This window comes from Malaclemys terrapin, chromosome 1 (genome assembly GCF_027887155.1).
Source record: "Malaclemys terrapin pileata isolate rMalTer1 chromosome 1, rMalTer1.hap1, whole genome shotgun sequence".
Taxonomy (NCBI): domain Eukaryota; kingdom Metazoa; phylum Chordata; order Testudines; family Emydidae; genus Malaclemys; species Malaclemys terrapin.
Genome location: NC_071505.1, coordinates 222,117,562 through 222,130,847, shown reverse-complemented (window position 1 = coordinate 222,130,847; position 13,286 = coordinate 222,117,562). Strand labels below are relative to the sequence as shown.

Genomic DNA, 13,286 nt, shown 5'->3' with positions numbered 1-13,286 from the left:
CTAATTATGAATTCACTTGTCCAATTGTGCTATTTAATTTATTTAATAAGTTTATCTCCAATTTCATGTCCCTTCATATAATTGAGTTTTATAATTGCAAGTATAATTTTTCCACCTTTATTTTAATGAATTGTTCTTGCACTTCATACTTAAATGCTCACACAAAGACACCAAGTTCTGAAATGATCAATAGCAGACAAAACTTAGAGGGAATTGGAAGCATTTCCTTGCCAATTATGCCATTCAAAGAAGGTTAGAGCTAGACCTAAAAGGCCTCAGCATTTACTTTCATGCCAGCAATGATCATCTATTTTTGCTGGTGGTTGTTTTAAAGAGAGGGAGCTTACAAGCAAAAAGTAGTAAGAAACAGTGCCGGTGCAACCCATTAGGCAACCTAGGTGGTCGCCTAGGGCGCTAGCATTTGGGGGGCAGCATTTCAGGTCCTTCGGCGGTGACCGCAATGGCCGGATCTTCGGCCGCCTTGGTCATCATCGGCATTTAGGAGGAGGGAACTGGGGCACGGGGACGCGGGGAGGGCTACCTGCAGCAAGTAAGCGGGGGGGACGGCACGCAGGGGAACTCCCCGCCCATGCTCACCTCTGCTCCGCCTCCTCCCCGAGCATGCCACCCCGCTCTGCTTCTCCCTCCCAGGCTTGCGGCACCAAACAGCTGATTGGCACCGCAAGCCTGGGAGGCGGGAGAAGTGGAGCAGCAATGGCATGCTCGGGGAGGTGGCGGAGCAGAGTTGAGCTGGGGCGGGGAGCTGCCGCATGGCTCCCTGGGCCAGGGGGAGCTGCCGCGGGAGGGGGCGCCTCAGGGTGGAGAGGGGGAGCTGCTGCAGGGGAGGGCGACTCAGGGCGGAGGGAAGGTAGGGAGCTGCCATGGGGGGGGGGGGGGCGCCTTAGGGTGGAGGGGGGGCGCAAGGTGGAAGTTTTGCCTAGGGCGCGAAACATCCTTGCACCCGCCCTGATAAGAAAGCAACCAATATGCCCCTTCTCTACTGTGTGGTTGGAAGAAATGTCTCCTTCCCAAGCCAGCATGCCTCCTCTACTGTCTTGTTCTTGCCAAGGAGACACCTGCACTATGGGGAATCCTCCGCTCCTTGCCTGTTACAGCTTTTAAATCCCTTGTCTCCATTCTGGAACAAAATTAGGGACACAGGTCTGATTCTAAAATTCTGTGTACAGTAACGGGCCCCAGTTTTATATTCCAACTTCATTTTTTATGCCTGCAATTATGCTAGACATATATTTCTAAGTATCCAACTACATCAGCAAGTAGTTAGTAAGTTCTTAGACATCTACAGTAATGACCATTATTGTGCTCACAATATTCTGCGTGCAGAAACAGAGGCCTTGTTAAGACTGTGGTGCTCTTAGCACTAAGGTGACCAGGGGTCCTGGCCAATGGGAGTGGTGTGTGTGTGTGTGTGTGTGTGCGTGTGTGTGCGCGCTTGCGGACGAGAGCGGTGTGTGGAGCCTCCTGGCCCCCCTCGCCTAGGACCCAGACCTGCTGGCTGTTTCCAGGGCACGTGCAGCACGGTGCCAGGACAGGAAGGTAGCCTGCCTTAGCCCCCCGCTGCACCACTGACCAGGAGCTGCCCAAGGTAAGCCCATGCCCCTGCCTGAGCCCGCTCCCAAACCCAGAGCACCCTCCTGCACCGCAAACCCCTCATCTCCGGCCCCACCTCAGAGCCCCCTCCCACACCTTGAACCCCTCATTCCCGGGCCCACCCCCAGAGCCCTCACCCCCTCCTGCACCCCAACCCCCGCCTCAACCCATAGCCCCCTCCCACACTCCAAATCCCTCAGCCCCAGCCTGAAGCTCCCTCCTACACCCCCATCTCTCATCCCCAGCCCTACCCTGGAGCCCTCACCCTCTCCTGCACCCCTGCTCCCAGCCCAGAGCCCCCACACCCAGTTAGAGCCCTCACCCACTCCCACACCCCAACCCTCTGTCCCAGCCCAGTGAAAGTGAGTGAGGGTGGGGGGGAGCGAGCCACTGAGGGAGGAGGAATGTAGTGAGCGGGGGGCAGGGCCTCAGGGAAAGGGTGGGGCTAGTGTATTTGGCTTTTGTGCAACTACAAAATTGGCAACCCTACTTAGCACAGATCCTCCACAATGAACGTCAATGGGAGCTTTGCCATTGCCTTCAATAAATATAGAATCAAACCCTTGGTGCCTTCAGTCTAAAGTTTCATATGCCACATGTCACAATTCAAGGAAGCTGCACCTGTATTTCCCCTCAGTGGTCCAGGAAGGGCACCCATTCTCAGGCATCCAGCTCCCCAGCTATTGCCTCTCTTGGCTGGAGACCCAATTCTCATTCCCTCTGACTGAGGAATTTCCAGGCTGCACAGTTCCCTGCCTTCACTGTCCCAGCATGGACAGATTGCCCAAGGACACGCACTTTTTTCTCTTCAGAGTCTGATAGTGATTGTGAGCAGATATAAGTACTACAAAGATATAGCTAAGCAAGCCTATTTTATTCTTAAGGTAAAAAGCACTTCAGAGAAAACATATTAAAAACAGTAAAAGAACGTGCATGCGTGCTAATGAGCTTATCAGGAACCTACGCCTTAATATGGATTCTGGCAGGATCAATCCTTCAATCCTCCCACCCTAAGCATTACCTTGGGATTACAAAGTCATAACAGCTTCAGCTCAGAAAAAGCACCCTGTCATATTAGCCCTCAGTACGCCAAGTTCTTCCTACCTTCCCTAAGGATTGGGGCCTTTAGTGGACCAGAAATCTTGTTCTTTTGCTGGATCAGGAAAAAGGCCCCGAGTCAATTTAAACTCAGGTTATTTATCCAAAAGTCTCTTCTTTGTCTGTTGGTCTCTGGAAAATCTGGTTTGAACTACTATGCATAGCTTGCAGGGAGGGGGGGGGATGACAAAGGCTGAAAATGATAGTTCCAGCAAGTCCATACTAGCCAGCCAAATGGTTATCTTTAGATTTCAATTTTTAATTTGTTATGGGAGTGGGGGGGAGGGGTATTATAAAGTGAGAATTGTTTCCCAGCTACTTAATTTTACCACCTCCCAACCCAGTCTCTCTAATTATGAAAATATAATTGCCAACATTTACTATTTCACTATTTATCAAAATGCACAGAGAATTTACACACCCTCTCAATTTGACCCCTGTCTGTGTCTCTACATAGTCCTTGACCCTTTTATTTTGGAATATAAAATCAAGGGAAAAATTTCTAGCAAGATTTAGATAATTAAGCTTTGCATAACTCTGTTTTCTTTTAAAATTCAAATGCTTATGTGCCTGAATTTACATACCCTCTCAACCGATTATCCAGCCACATTCGGTATTTCTACATAAGCTCCAGTGTTCTGACTTTTTGGTCATATCCAAGTCCTGTAACCTCACACTACTCATATGTCTGGTTTCTCTTTGATGTTCCCCTCTCTACAGACCTTTCCCCACTGGGGAGATACTAAGCCTGAAATTTCCCCCCTGTTTATTTTGTTCCTCAGGATGGTACAGTATTTGATGGCAGGCCCATAGAGTCACTGTCTCTGATCGACGCTGTGATGCCTGACGTGGTACAGACCAGGCAACAGGCATTCAGAGAGAAACTAGCTCAGCAACAAGCCAGTGCGGCAGCGGCAGCAACGGCGGCAGCAGCAGCAGCTGCGACAGCGACGACGGCAGCAACCACAACAGTTGTTTCCCAGCACAACACACCAAAGAATGGAGAAGCCACTGTGAATGGAGAGGAGAATGGGGCACATGCAATAAGTAAGCAAAAGCACGGCGCCCGTTGGCCGGTGTTCAGGTAGACTTTGGTTAGAATAATGCTCTTGCAGCAGCATGATGTTCACCCAACAGTTGTAATAGGACAGAACTGTGACGGCATCATTCCAGAAAACTATTAAAGCATGGGCATAGTCAGAACGGTTATTATGTAAACCTTACATATCGGAGGTACGTGCTACAGTGCTGGCATAATCAGTGTTTTGTTGTCTCCCTGTACAAGACTAAACAAGCTTTACCGAACTGCAGACTCAGCAAGGCATCATAAAATGAAGCGGTGTGCGCCTTCTGCTTTGAGCAGGGTGCCAAAGCTTTGCCCACATTACCAGCTAGCCAGGTGCCTTGAGGCTGCACCCAGTTAAGATCAATAAAACAGTGTGGCTTCCCTGGTTTAGATTTCCAAAGCTATATAGGGGATTTAGCTGCTTCCATTGAAATTGTGTGGCTAAATCCCTTAGTCGGGTGTAAGTCTCTCAAGCCCCAACTTTAGTATGGAGGTGTGTCCTGAAGAGACTACAGATCCTCTCGTGCCACCTCCCTCTTGGCCTGAGAAGAGAGCACATTATTGTATTAGAAATGAGGCAAGCCACAAAAGTCACATCATATTTCTCTGCAGTCTGCGTTTGGTCTCTTGAGCCACAGTTTGTCCATTCCCAGTATAACCATTGCAGTAATTTTAAACTGATTAATCATTAACATTAACATTTCTAGCCTTTTCTTGGGGCACCCAGGAAGCATTCATACAGTAGGTCACATGGCTGTTTTGGCTTTCTCTATTTTGGGGAGTGGTAATACCTGGTACTGTGCTCTCCAATAAAATTTCACAGAGGGAGTGAGGAGGCCAAGTTAGGGCTGTATCAATCAACAAGGCATGGGTTAGCATGCAGTAAATTTGGGGGCTTAGTTTGGGATAAGCAGTTGGCTAGGCAGACAGTAAAACGAACAGCAGCAGTTTGGGATTTAGGAGGGGAGAAGGTCCCTGAGGAGCAGCTAGCCAGATGGCATGTGTTTAGCAACTGCTGCTGTGCCAGCTGCTCATTCTGGGAGAAGAGCTGAGGCCTGAAAGTTAAGAAGACGTAGGCTATGGGGAGACCCTGCAGAGCAACCTGGGGACAGCTGGCTCTGTGAAACAAGTGCTTGCACCACTTTGGGATGCTGCAAACTTGCTCTCTCCAAGCCATTCACAATATGCCATCTTCAGATCTGAAGGTGTAAGAATACATGGGGGAGAGGCACACAAAACTTTAGGATCCCCGTTTAGTTGAACTGGCCCTTTCAGTCATCCATGACCTGTTCAAACAACAAAAACTGAGAGAGAAAACTCAGGACTCCTGTGTCCAAGTTACTGTAATTATGGGCCACCACTAGAAATAAAGATTTTATAATGAGATTCTAGCTGGCAATTTTGTATTAGAGGCTAAATAGTGCTCCTACCACTGTATTTGTCTCTGTAGCGATAATGGTAACCAAAAAAACAAATTCTGTAAGTGAAATAATGAGAGGGTCGCAATCTTTGTTGCTTAGGTAGGCCGAGCTGTATACCCAGCCAGGGTCCTTGCCCTCAGTATGGCCAGGCCCCTCATCCCATTTGGACACTCAGGATATAAGGCAGGTGGAGGACTATGTTCTGCTTTGGCAGTGAATGTGAAGCCACTTGCCTTCCTCCCCAGCGGTTGCTGCTCCTAACTCTGCTGCCGTCTGTGTTTAGACTGAGGCAGACACTGCTTCACTAATAATACTTAAATCATTTTTTCAAGATTTTCTGCACAATCATGAGCATTAGAAACATCATATTTTTAAATGAAAGCTGGGATTCTGATGTCAGCATATGACTCTCAAACTTGGGCCCCTAAGCACATACTTATTGTGTCTATGCCTGAATGTCATGACACGGAAAAGCAGGCAAGCCTGAGGAGCCCAGCAGGGTGGAATACGTTCATACTTTGAACAGCTGCACAGTTTCCTAAGAATGGCATCCTATTTTATCCTTCCAAGTGGGCGGAGTTCGGGAAAATAGCACTGCTTTTTGCTTATTTTTACCCCAGTTTGAACCCTGAATAGGACACCGACAAAATGAACCATCATCATACCGCTGCTGCTTTCCACCAGCAAAATACCCTTTGGCCTAGATGAATATGTGCTGTATTGGCAACCAGGAGAAAATGGGTTCTAGGCTAATTTCTTCTACTAATTGATTTTAGTAGTGCTTTGCCTTTCACAGACCTTAGTAGTTAGAACCTTACGGGTTCCACACACAGCGTAGAGAATCCAGAGCTCTAATGTGACAGACCAGTTCTCAGCCACTTAAACATGCTGTCTCTCAGAGAGAGTCTGACAAATATTTGCTCTTGGCTCTGTTTTCTATAAACAGGGGCTACTCCTCCATATGTAACATCTTTAACCTATTATTTCAGTGTTAGTGGCTGGTGCACAGGGGGTAACAGCTTCTCCTGTTACCAGCTAAAGTAGTTAGTCCATTAGCTCAAGTGGTAGAAGGTTGTGCTGCAATGCTGAAAATTTGGGGTTAAACTCCTGCTGATGACACATGATGGCTGTTACAGTTACACACAATATAATTTGGGTTTTGGGGGGCGGCTTGTTTTTCAAAAACAAAAACAAAAGAAAGCTCTTTCAGTTGCAAAGCCAAGCACTCAAAAGTTAGAAAGCCAGATTTAACATCACCCATCCAACCTTAATTCAGCCCCCATGTGCATTATGATACACCCTTCAATTATATGATCTGAAACTGTTTTGTCCACTGGACCCCTGCCTCAGTGTACAGCATGGACAGTGCTCAGAGAATGAGGCAGCTAGTCAATATTTCTTTGTATTCTCATTTTTCAGTGTGTGGCCTCAGGCCTTATATATTGTACGCCATCCCAGAGAAGGAGTGTGCAACATATTACTCTTAAGGGAACAACATAAAACTTTTTAATATAAATGTGGAAATATACTGTTTTTAATAAATCAGAAAAATTATTTTTATAACGCCAACGTTAAACAACAGATTGAATAAAATATCAATATATTTGATGAAAAGCATCAGGATTTTATTAAGCATGGCAATGTTATCTATGGAGGAAAAGCTATATAAGTTTCAATCACAAATAAAAAGACAGAACAGTGTGGTCAATGACACACAATAGAATGTTTGATTTGTAAAATGTTGAGAGCTTCAAGCCTACATTATCAAGCCATATTTTATGTGTCTGTAACAAAAACTCACAGAGCACTGATGTTCTGATTTTTTTTTCTACAGATAATCATTCAAAGCCAATGGAAATTGACGGGGATGTTGAAATACCTCCTAACAAAGCAACAGTCCTTCGGGGCCATGAATCAGAGGTGTTCATCTGTGCCTGGAACCCTGTCAGTGACCTGCTAGCGTCTGGGTAAGACAATGACCGAAACCACTTTCCAGATGTATAAAATACCATCTGTTACAATTAGGATTTATTTAGAGATGCAAAAACACGAGAGACCACTAGAGTTTGATGGACCACTTCTACAGTTTCTCACACTAGAACAGTATCAATACGTTGTTTGAAAGAGTTGTGAGGTGATCCAGCACTTCAAACACTTGCAGAGTTAGTATGTGCTGGGTTTGAGGCCACTCTACATTCGTGCATACCATGTGGCTTGCTTTATAGTAGGACATTTTAAAGATGTCTTTGGAAGATTCTCACTGGGCTCATGTTCACTTTTATTACACAAGCATGAGCACTCTCACTACTCAGAAAATCTCTTTGTTCATCCAAGACACGCTGAAGTAAGACTCTGTGTAAGACCCATATGCTGATAAGACCCTAGCAGCTGTTGCCAAAATCCTTATTTATCCGCACTCAGTACTCAATAATGTATGCCAAACTGAAAAAACCTGCGCATTTTTGGAAAATTGGCATAGAGAAGATGTTGGAGGCAAATCCTCATGAAAGGTTCCTATCCCAGAATACTAGAAAACAGAGTTGATGCCTTCTTCCCCTCTCCACTCAAAGATAGAGGAAATCTGTAATGTGCAGAAAGCAGAATTTCAGGAGGATCAGAGCTTTCCCCTTTTGAGTCCTTGCAATCATAAAACATGAGAACAAGGAACTAGAAGGGAAAAAATAAATACCTGCATTAACTTGATTTCAGAAAACTAAATATGAGGCTGGGAGAAACTGAACAAAATATACATGGCTGTGTAGATAGAAACCAGCCATAAGAAGTTGCCAACAGCAAACTGAGTGTGTAAAAAAAAAAAAAAAAAAAAAGTTTGTGAAAAGTCAGGTGAACGGTAGACTAGATACAGGTAGAAAAACATGTTATTACTCCATTCAGTACACCCCCCAGCATATAGTTTAGAGATGCAGAAAAGGAGACTTACTCAATGTCAAAAATATTTGATTAGTATTAAGGAACCACAGTATTCCCTGACAAAGCGGAATGGATATTTTCAAGAAACGAGTTTCTTTTTTTATTTGATTTGGTTTGGTTTGGTTTTACTAAGGCCAATGAAGCAGTGAAGTACATAGAATGTTACTTACCTAAAGCTATCAACCTCACAACGTTAAATGAACCTGAACTAAAATTCTTCAGAAATATTGCGATAGTACCACAATACTTGCCTAAATGCTGTGAGTAACCATGACTAACATTAAGTTAAACCATGATCTAACAGTGCATGTTTGAAAAGAGGAAACACCAAGGATTAAGGTGCAACAATTAGAATTTAAATTAACCTTAGTAAATTATTATTTTTGGTAAATGGCTATCTATCAAACATAAGAAATGCTCTTTTCTATTTACTGGTAAATTTATCCAGAGTGTCATATATTTGCTTTCTGTGGCAATCTTTGGATGTTAATAGAGTTGTTCTGATTCATTTAGGAAATCAGTCCAGGGTAAGGATAGTATGGATTAATTCCAAGTATAGATGTTCTATATCATGTGCTAAGTACAGTTGTAACATAGAAACTTACAATTGTAAGCAGTTGGTATTAAGTATCTTCAAATGGGGAAACAAATGAGAATAGTTTCCTGGGCTAAAGATATCAAAGTTAAAATTCTTCATACAAAACTAGGGCTGGCTGCTTTAAATATATAACTTGGTATAGTCAGGATCTTAGACACCCAATACAAAGATCTAAACTTTTAGTTTTGAAATACTATAGAATGTTGCATACTACAGGAAAAGCATCTCTTGAGTTCCAGGACTTGCAAATTAAGGAAAATGTGGATGGACAGTTGTTTGAGGCTTAAACTCAGAAGACGCTGACATCCTTTTAAATAAAAGATTCCCATTTCATCCATTTGAAATCACAAGGAATTCAGTTAGAAGATACATGCTAGTAATACAATTGGGATGAAATGAAAAAATAGTGTTTTACTCAATGGGTGCCCCTCAGACTAGTAAAACCAATTCCTTTTTTTTAATAAATTTTGTCACTGATTTTTGAAGCACATAATCATATACATACATAACTTGCAAATGCGATCAAATAATACTGAGACATGCTTACTAATAGCAATAATAAAGGGCATATAAGTAATTTAGATTCATAATTTAAAAATACAATTTTAGCCTAGACACAAGAAATAGTACATCTCTGTTCAGCCAGCATTCAGGTACTATAGCAATGAGTGCAGTATTAAAAATCTAGATGAGATAACTGGTATATAACATATGGAAATTATAATACCAGGCTGTAAAACTATGTAGCCCAATGGTTTGAGTCTGACAATGTGCCAATGCACAAAAAGTATGGATCAGCAATAGGATACACTGTCCTCAGCACAATGATGCAGTTTGTCATGAATGGGTAAGAGCTATGCTATAGGGTACTACTAAATATGAGGCAAGACATTTCCCCAGACTACTGTATAATGGTAGTGCACTTTCGCTTTCACAAGTTCATCTTTCGAAAGAAGATCATTCAGGTAATTCAATGTGCCAATATTGAACTGTTGGGGTCTAAAATAACCCATTTTTTCTGGTATAGCTTGTTTTGTTCATGAGGGGTAATTTTACCATTTTACGTAGCAGAAATTTGCCAGCATAGCTGCTTCCACACTAGGAGTGCTTTGCCAGCATAGTATACAAGTAGTCCTATACTAGGAAAGCACTCCTAAGGTAAACTTGGCCATCTTTAGATTTGGGACAGGGACCGTCTCTTGTTCTGTGTTGTACAGCACCTCTCCTGGACCGTGACTGGGGCTCCTAAACACTATAGCAATACTACTACTACTACTAAACTTTTTACAGAAGGTGGGGGCATTTTGCAGAAGACAGTATTAAAACAAAAAATAGGGCTGTCAAGTGATTAAAAAAATCGTGATTAATCACACTGTTAATAATAGAATACCATTTTTAAAAATATTTGTGGATGTTTTCTACATTTTCAAATATATTGATTTCAATTACAACACAGAATACAAAGTGTACGCTGCTCACTATATATTAATTTTTTATTACAAGTATTTGCACTGTAAAAAAACTAAAGAAATAATATTTTTCAATTCACCTAATACAAGTACTGTAGTGCAATCTCTTTATCATGAAAGTTGAACTTACAAATGTAGAATCGTGTACAAAGAAATCCTGCATTCAACAGTAAAACAGTGTACAATTTTAGAGCCTGCAAATCCACTCAGTCCTACTTCTTGTTCAGCCAATCGCTCAGACAAACTCATTTATTTACATTTGCAGGAAATAAATGCTGCCTGCTTCTTGTTACTGTCACCTGAAAGTGAGAACAGGCGTTCTCGTGGCACTTTTGTACCCGGCGTTGCAAAGTATTTATGTGCCTGATATGCTAAACATTCGTATGCCCCTTCATGCTTCCGCCACCATTCCAGAGAACCTGCTTCCATGCTGCTGACACTCGTTTAAAAAAAATACGTTAATTAAATATTGACTGAACTCCTTGGGGGAGAATAGTATGTCTCCTTCTCTGTTTTACCCACATTCTGCCAAGTATTTCATATCATAGCAGTCTCAGATGATGACCCAGCTACGGTGACCAGATGTCCCGATTTTATAGGGACAGTCCCGATTTTGGGTACTTTTTCTTATATAGGCTCCTATTACCCCCCCACTCCCATCCTGATTTTTTACACTTGCTAGCTGGTCACCCTAGACCCAGCACATGTTGTTCATTTTAAGAACACTTTCACAGCAGATTTTACAATACACAAAGAGGCAATGTGAGATTTCTAAGGATAGCTACAGCACTCGACCCAAGGTTTAAGAATCTGAAGGGCTGTCCAAAATCTGAGAGGGACGAGGTGTGGATTATGCTTTCAGAAGTCTTAAAAGAGCAACACTCTGATGCGGAAACTACAGAACCCGAACCACCAAAAAAGAAAACCAACCTTATGCTGGTGGCATCTGACTCAGATAATGAAAATGAACCTGCGTCGGTCCTCACTGCTTTGGATTGTTCTCGAGCAGAACCTGTCATCAGCATGGACACATGTCCGTTGGAGTGGTTAAAGCATGAAGGAACATATGAATTTTTAGCGCATCTGAAACTTAAATATCTTGGGACGCCAGCCACAACAGTGCCATGAGATCGCCTGTTCTCACTTTCAGGTGACATTGTAAACAAGAAGCAGGCAGCATTATCATAATCGCATGATTAATCATGATTAATTTTTTTAATCGCTTGACAGCCCTAATACTAATTACAGTCAAAGGGCCAAGCCCTAATGTTGTAGTCATGTGGATGCAGGAGTCTGCCCAAGGACAGATAATTGCATGATCAGGGCATTAGGACCAACTACAACAAACAGGCAACTGGAGAGGAAATGAGAGTGGGATCAAGGAAAATAGCGAGAGGAGCATGTGGTTATATACAAGCTATCAGACAATGTAAGTATGATTTAGTTATTCCTAGGTCTGATTCAGTACATTTTCTCATTGATTGGGAGTTACCAATTTATTTTGACACTTGATTTTCACTTTTACAAAAAGTTGTATTTGGTTATTTATTTATTTTTTCTGTCTTTATTTATTCACATTTTTACCGAACAGCAGTAAAAGAGCATCCATCCAATGATCGGGGGACCCTGGATAATATCGTAAAAATAAACTAAGACGGAATCTAACCGGTCAATTACCACAAGTGAAATTAAATCAGATAACTCAGCTACAATATAACAAAAATTATCCCAAAACTGTATCTGAAGATTAGCAATAACAAAATCTGAAGGGGTTGGGCAAGACCATTAACCAGCCAATTTCTTCATATATGTAGGGCTATTATAATACAGTACTGACAGCCATGGAATGGGGATTTTATTTGTCCTATAAGTACAATTCTGGAAAGATCCTCTTCCTTGATTTATAATGGGGGCTGGAGAACATGCAATTAAAAAAAAAAAAGAATAAGAAAAGACAGTCTTTCAGAACTAAGCTTCCCTAAAGTCTGGCAATACTCCACCCAAGAGAAAAACAGTACAGTACTCCTATTACTCAAGTGTTCAGGACTTGCATGCTGGAATCAACTTCTTTATCATGCAGATAGATTGCTTCAGAGGGGTAAGGAGATTAAATATCTTCCCAAATCGTGCTTGAACCATGGTCCTCTAATAATGCAGGGTTCACTGAATCATTCAGCAGAAATGAGGATACTTTTCCTGAGCAGAGAATACTTTTCCCAACAACAAAGGGAAGACACACAAATACCCTTGCCACACACTGATAGGCCTATTGAGCTACTCTGCAGGGACACATAATAGCTTATATAGTAGGGGAACAGAATAGAAAAACAAAATTAAAATACTGGAAAATATAATTGCCCAAGCTGAGCCTGAATACTGAATAAATAAAAACACTGAAAGTAAAAATAAGCTCTTCTATAATTAGCAAATAGGAAACTGAGTTTGACAGGAACATTGCTAAAAAATTGATTTCAAACATTGGTGCAAACTGGGTTATTAAAATTAGGACAATATTAGCTCCGAATCTTACATAATGGAGAAGCCAACTGGAGCATTGAGGCAATTTCCCAATTAGTTTGCATGTTAAGCCATTATCCCACTCTTATTAATAAAAGATTCATGTCCTATAAACAATTATAAAGCACCAGAGCTAAAAATGATTCTTAGCTTTTAAACTTCATTAAGTAATCTAGCCAATCTTCCTAAACTTGATTCTCTATTTTCAGTGTCTCAGACTTGAGAAGTTACATTAAAAGTTCTTGCCACAGCAATCTCAGTTCTTCCTGAGGGCAAAACTCCTGACCCAAAAATTTTACTAGTCATTAATAGAAACAAAAAATGCAGGAATGACAACTGGAAATGTTCTGTTCTGTCTGTCAGCGCTCCAGTCTTATAGGGCCCGATGGTAGCTGTCCCCAAACTGGCCCTAACATGGCCATGTGATGAATTAGACGGCGTGAAACACAGATAGCCCTTCTATGTAAATCAAATATTAAACAAAATGTGAATCTATAGAGTAATTGCATTTGTAAACTCTGATCTAGAAATCAGGGACAAAGAATAATGAAAAGAAATGATGATTAATATAGCAA

General features: G+C 42.1%; 1 protein-coding gene across 8 annotated transcripts in view; it reads left to right on the top strand.

The window, feature by feature from the left end:
- Nucleotides 1–13,286, top strand: part of TBL1X (transducin beta like 1 X-linked) — a 257,104-nt gene that overhangs the window by 220,874 nt on the left and 22,944 nt on the right. For all 8 annotated transcript variants that reach the window (XM_054008060.1, XM_054008051.1, XM_054008085.1 and 5 more), the window contains 2 exons: nt 3,492–3,756; nt 7,031–7,163. In XM_054008060.1, the coding sequence (XP_053864035.1) occupies nt 3,492–3,756; nt 7,031–7,163 (398 nt within the window). The remainder of the gene's footprint in view (nt 1–3,491; nt 3,757–7,030; nt 7,164–13,286) is intronic.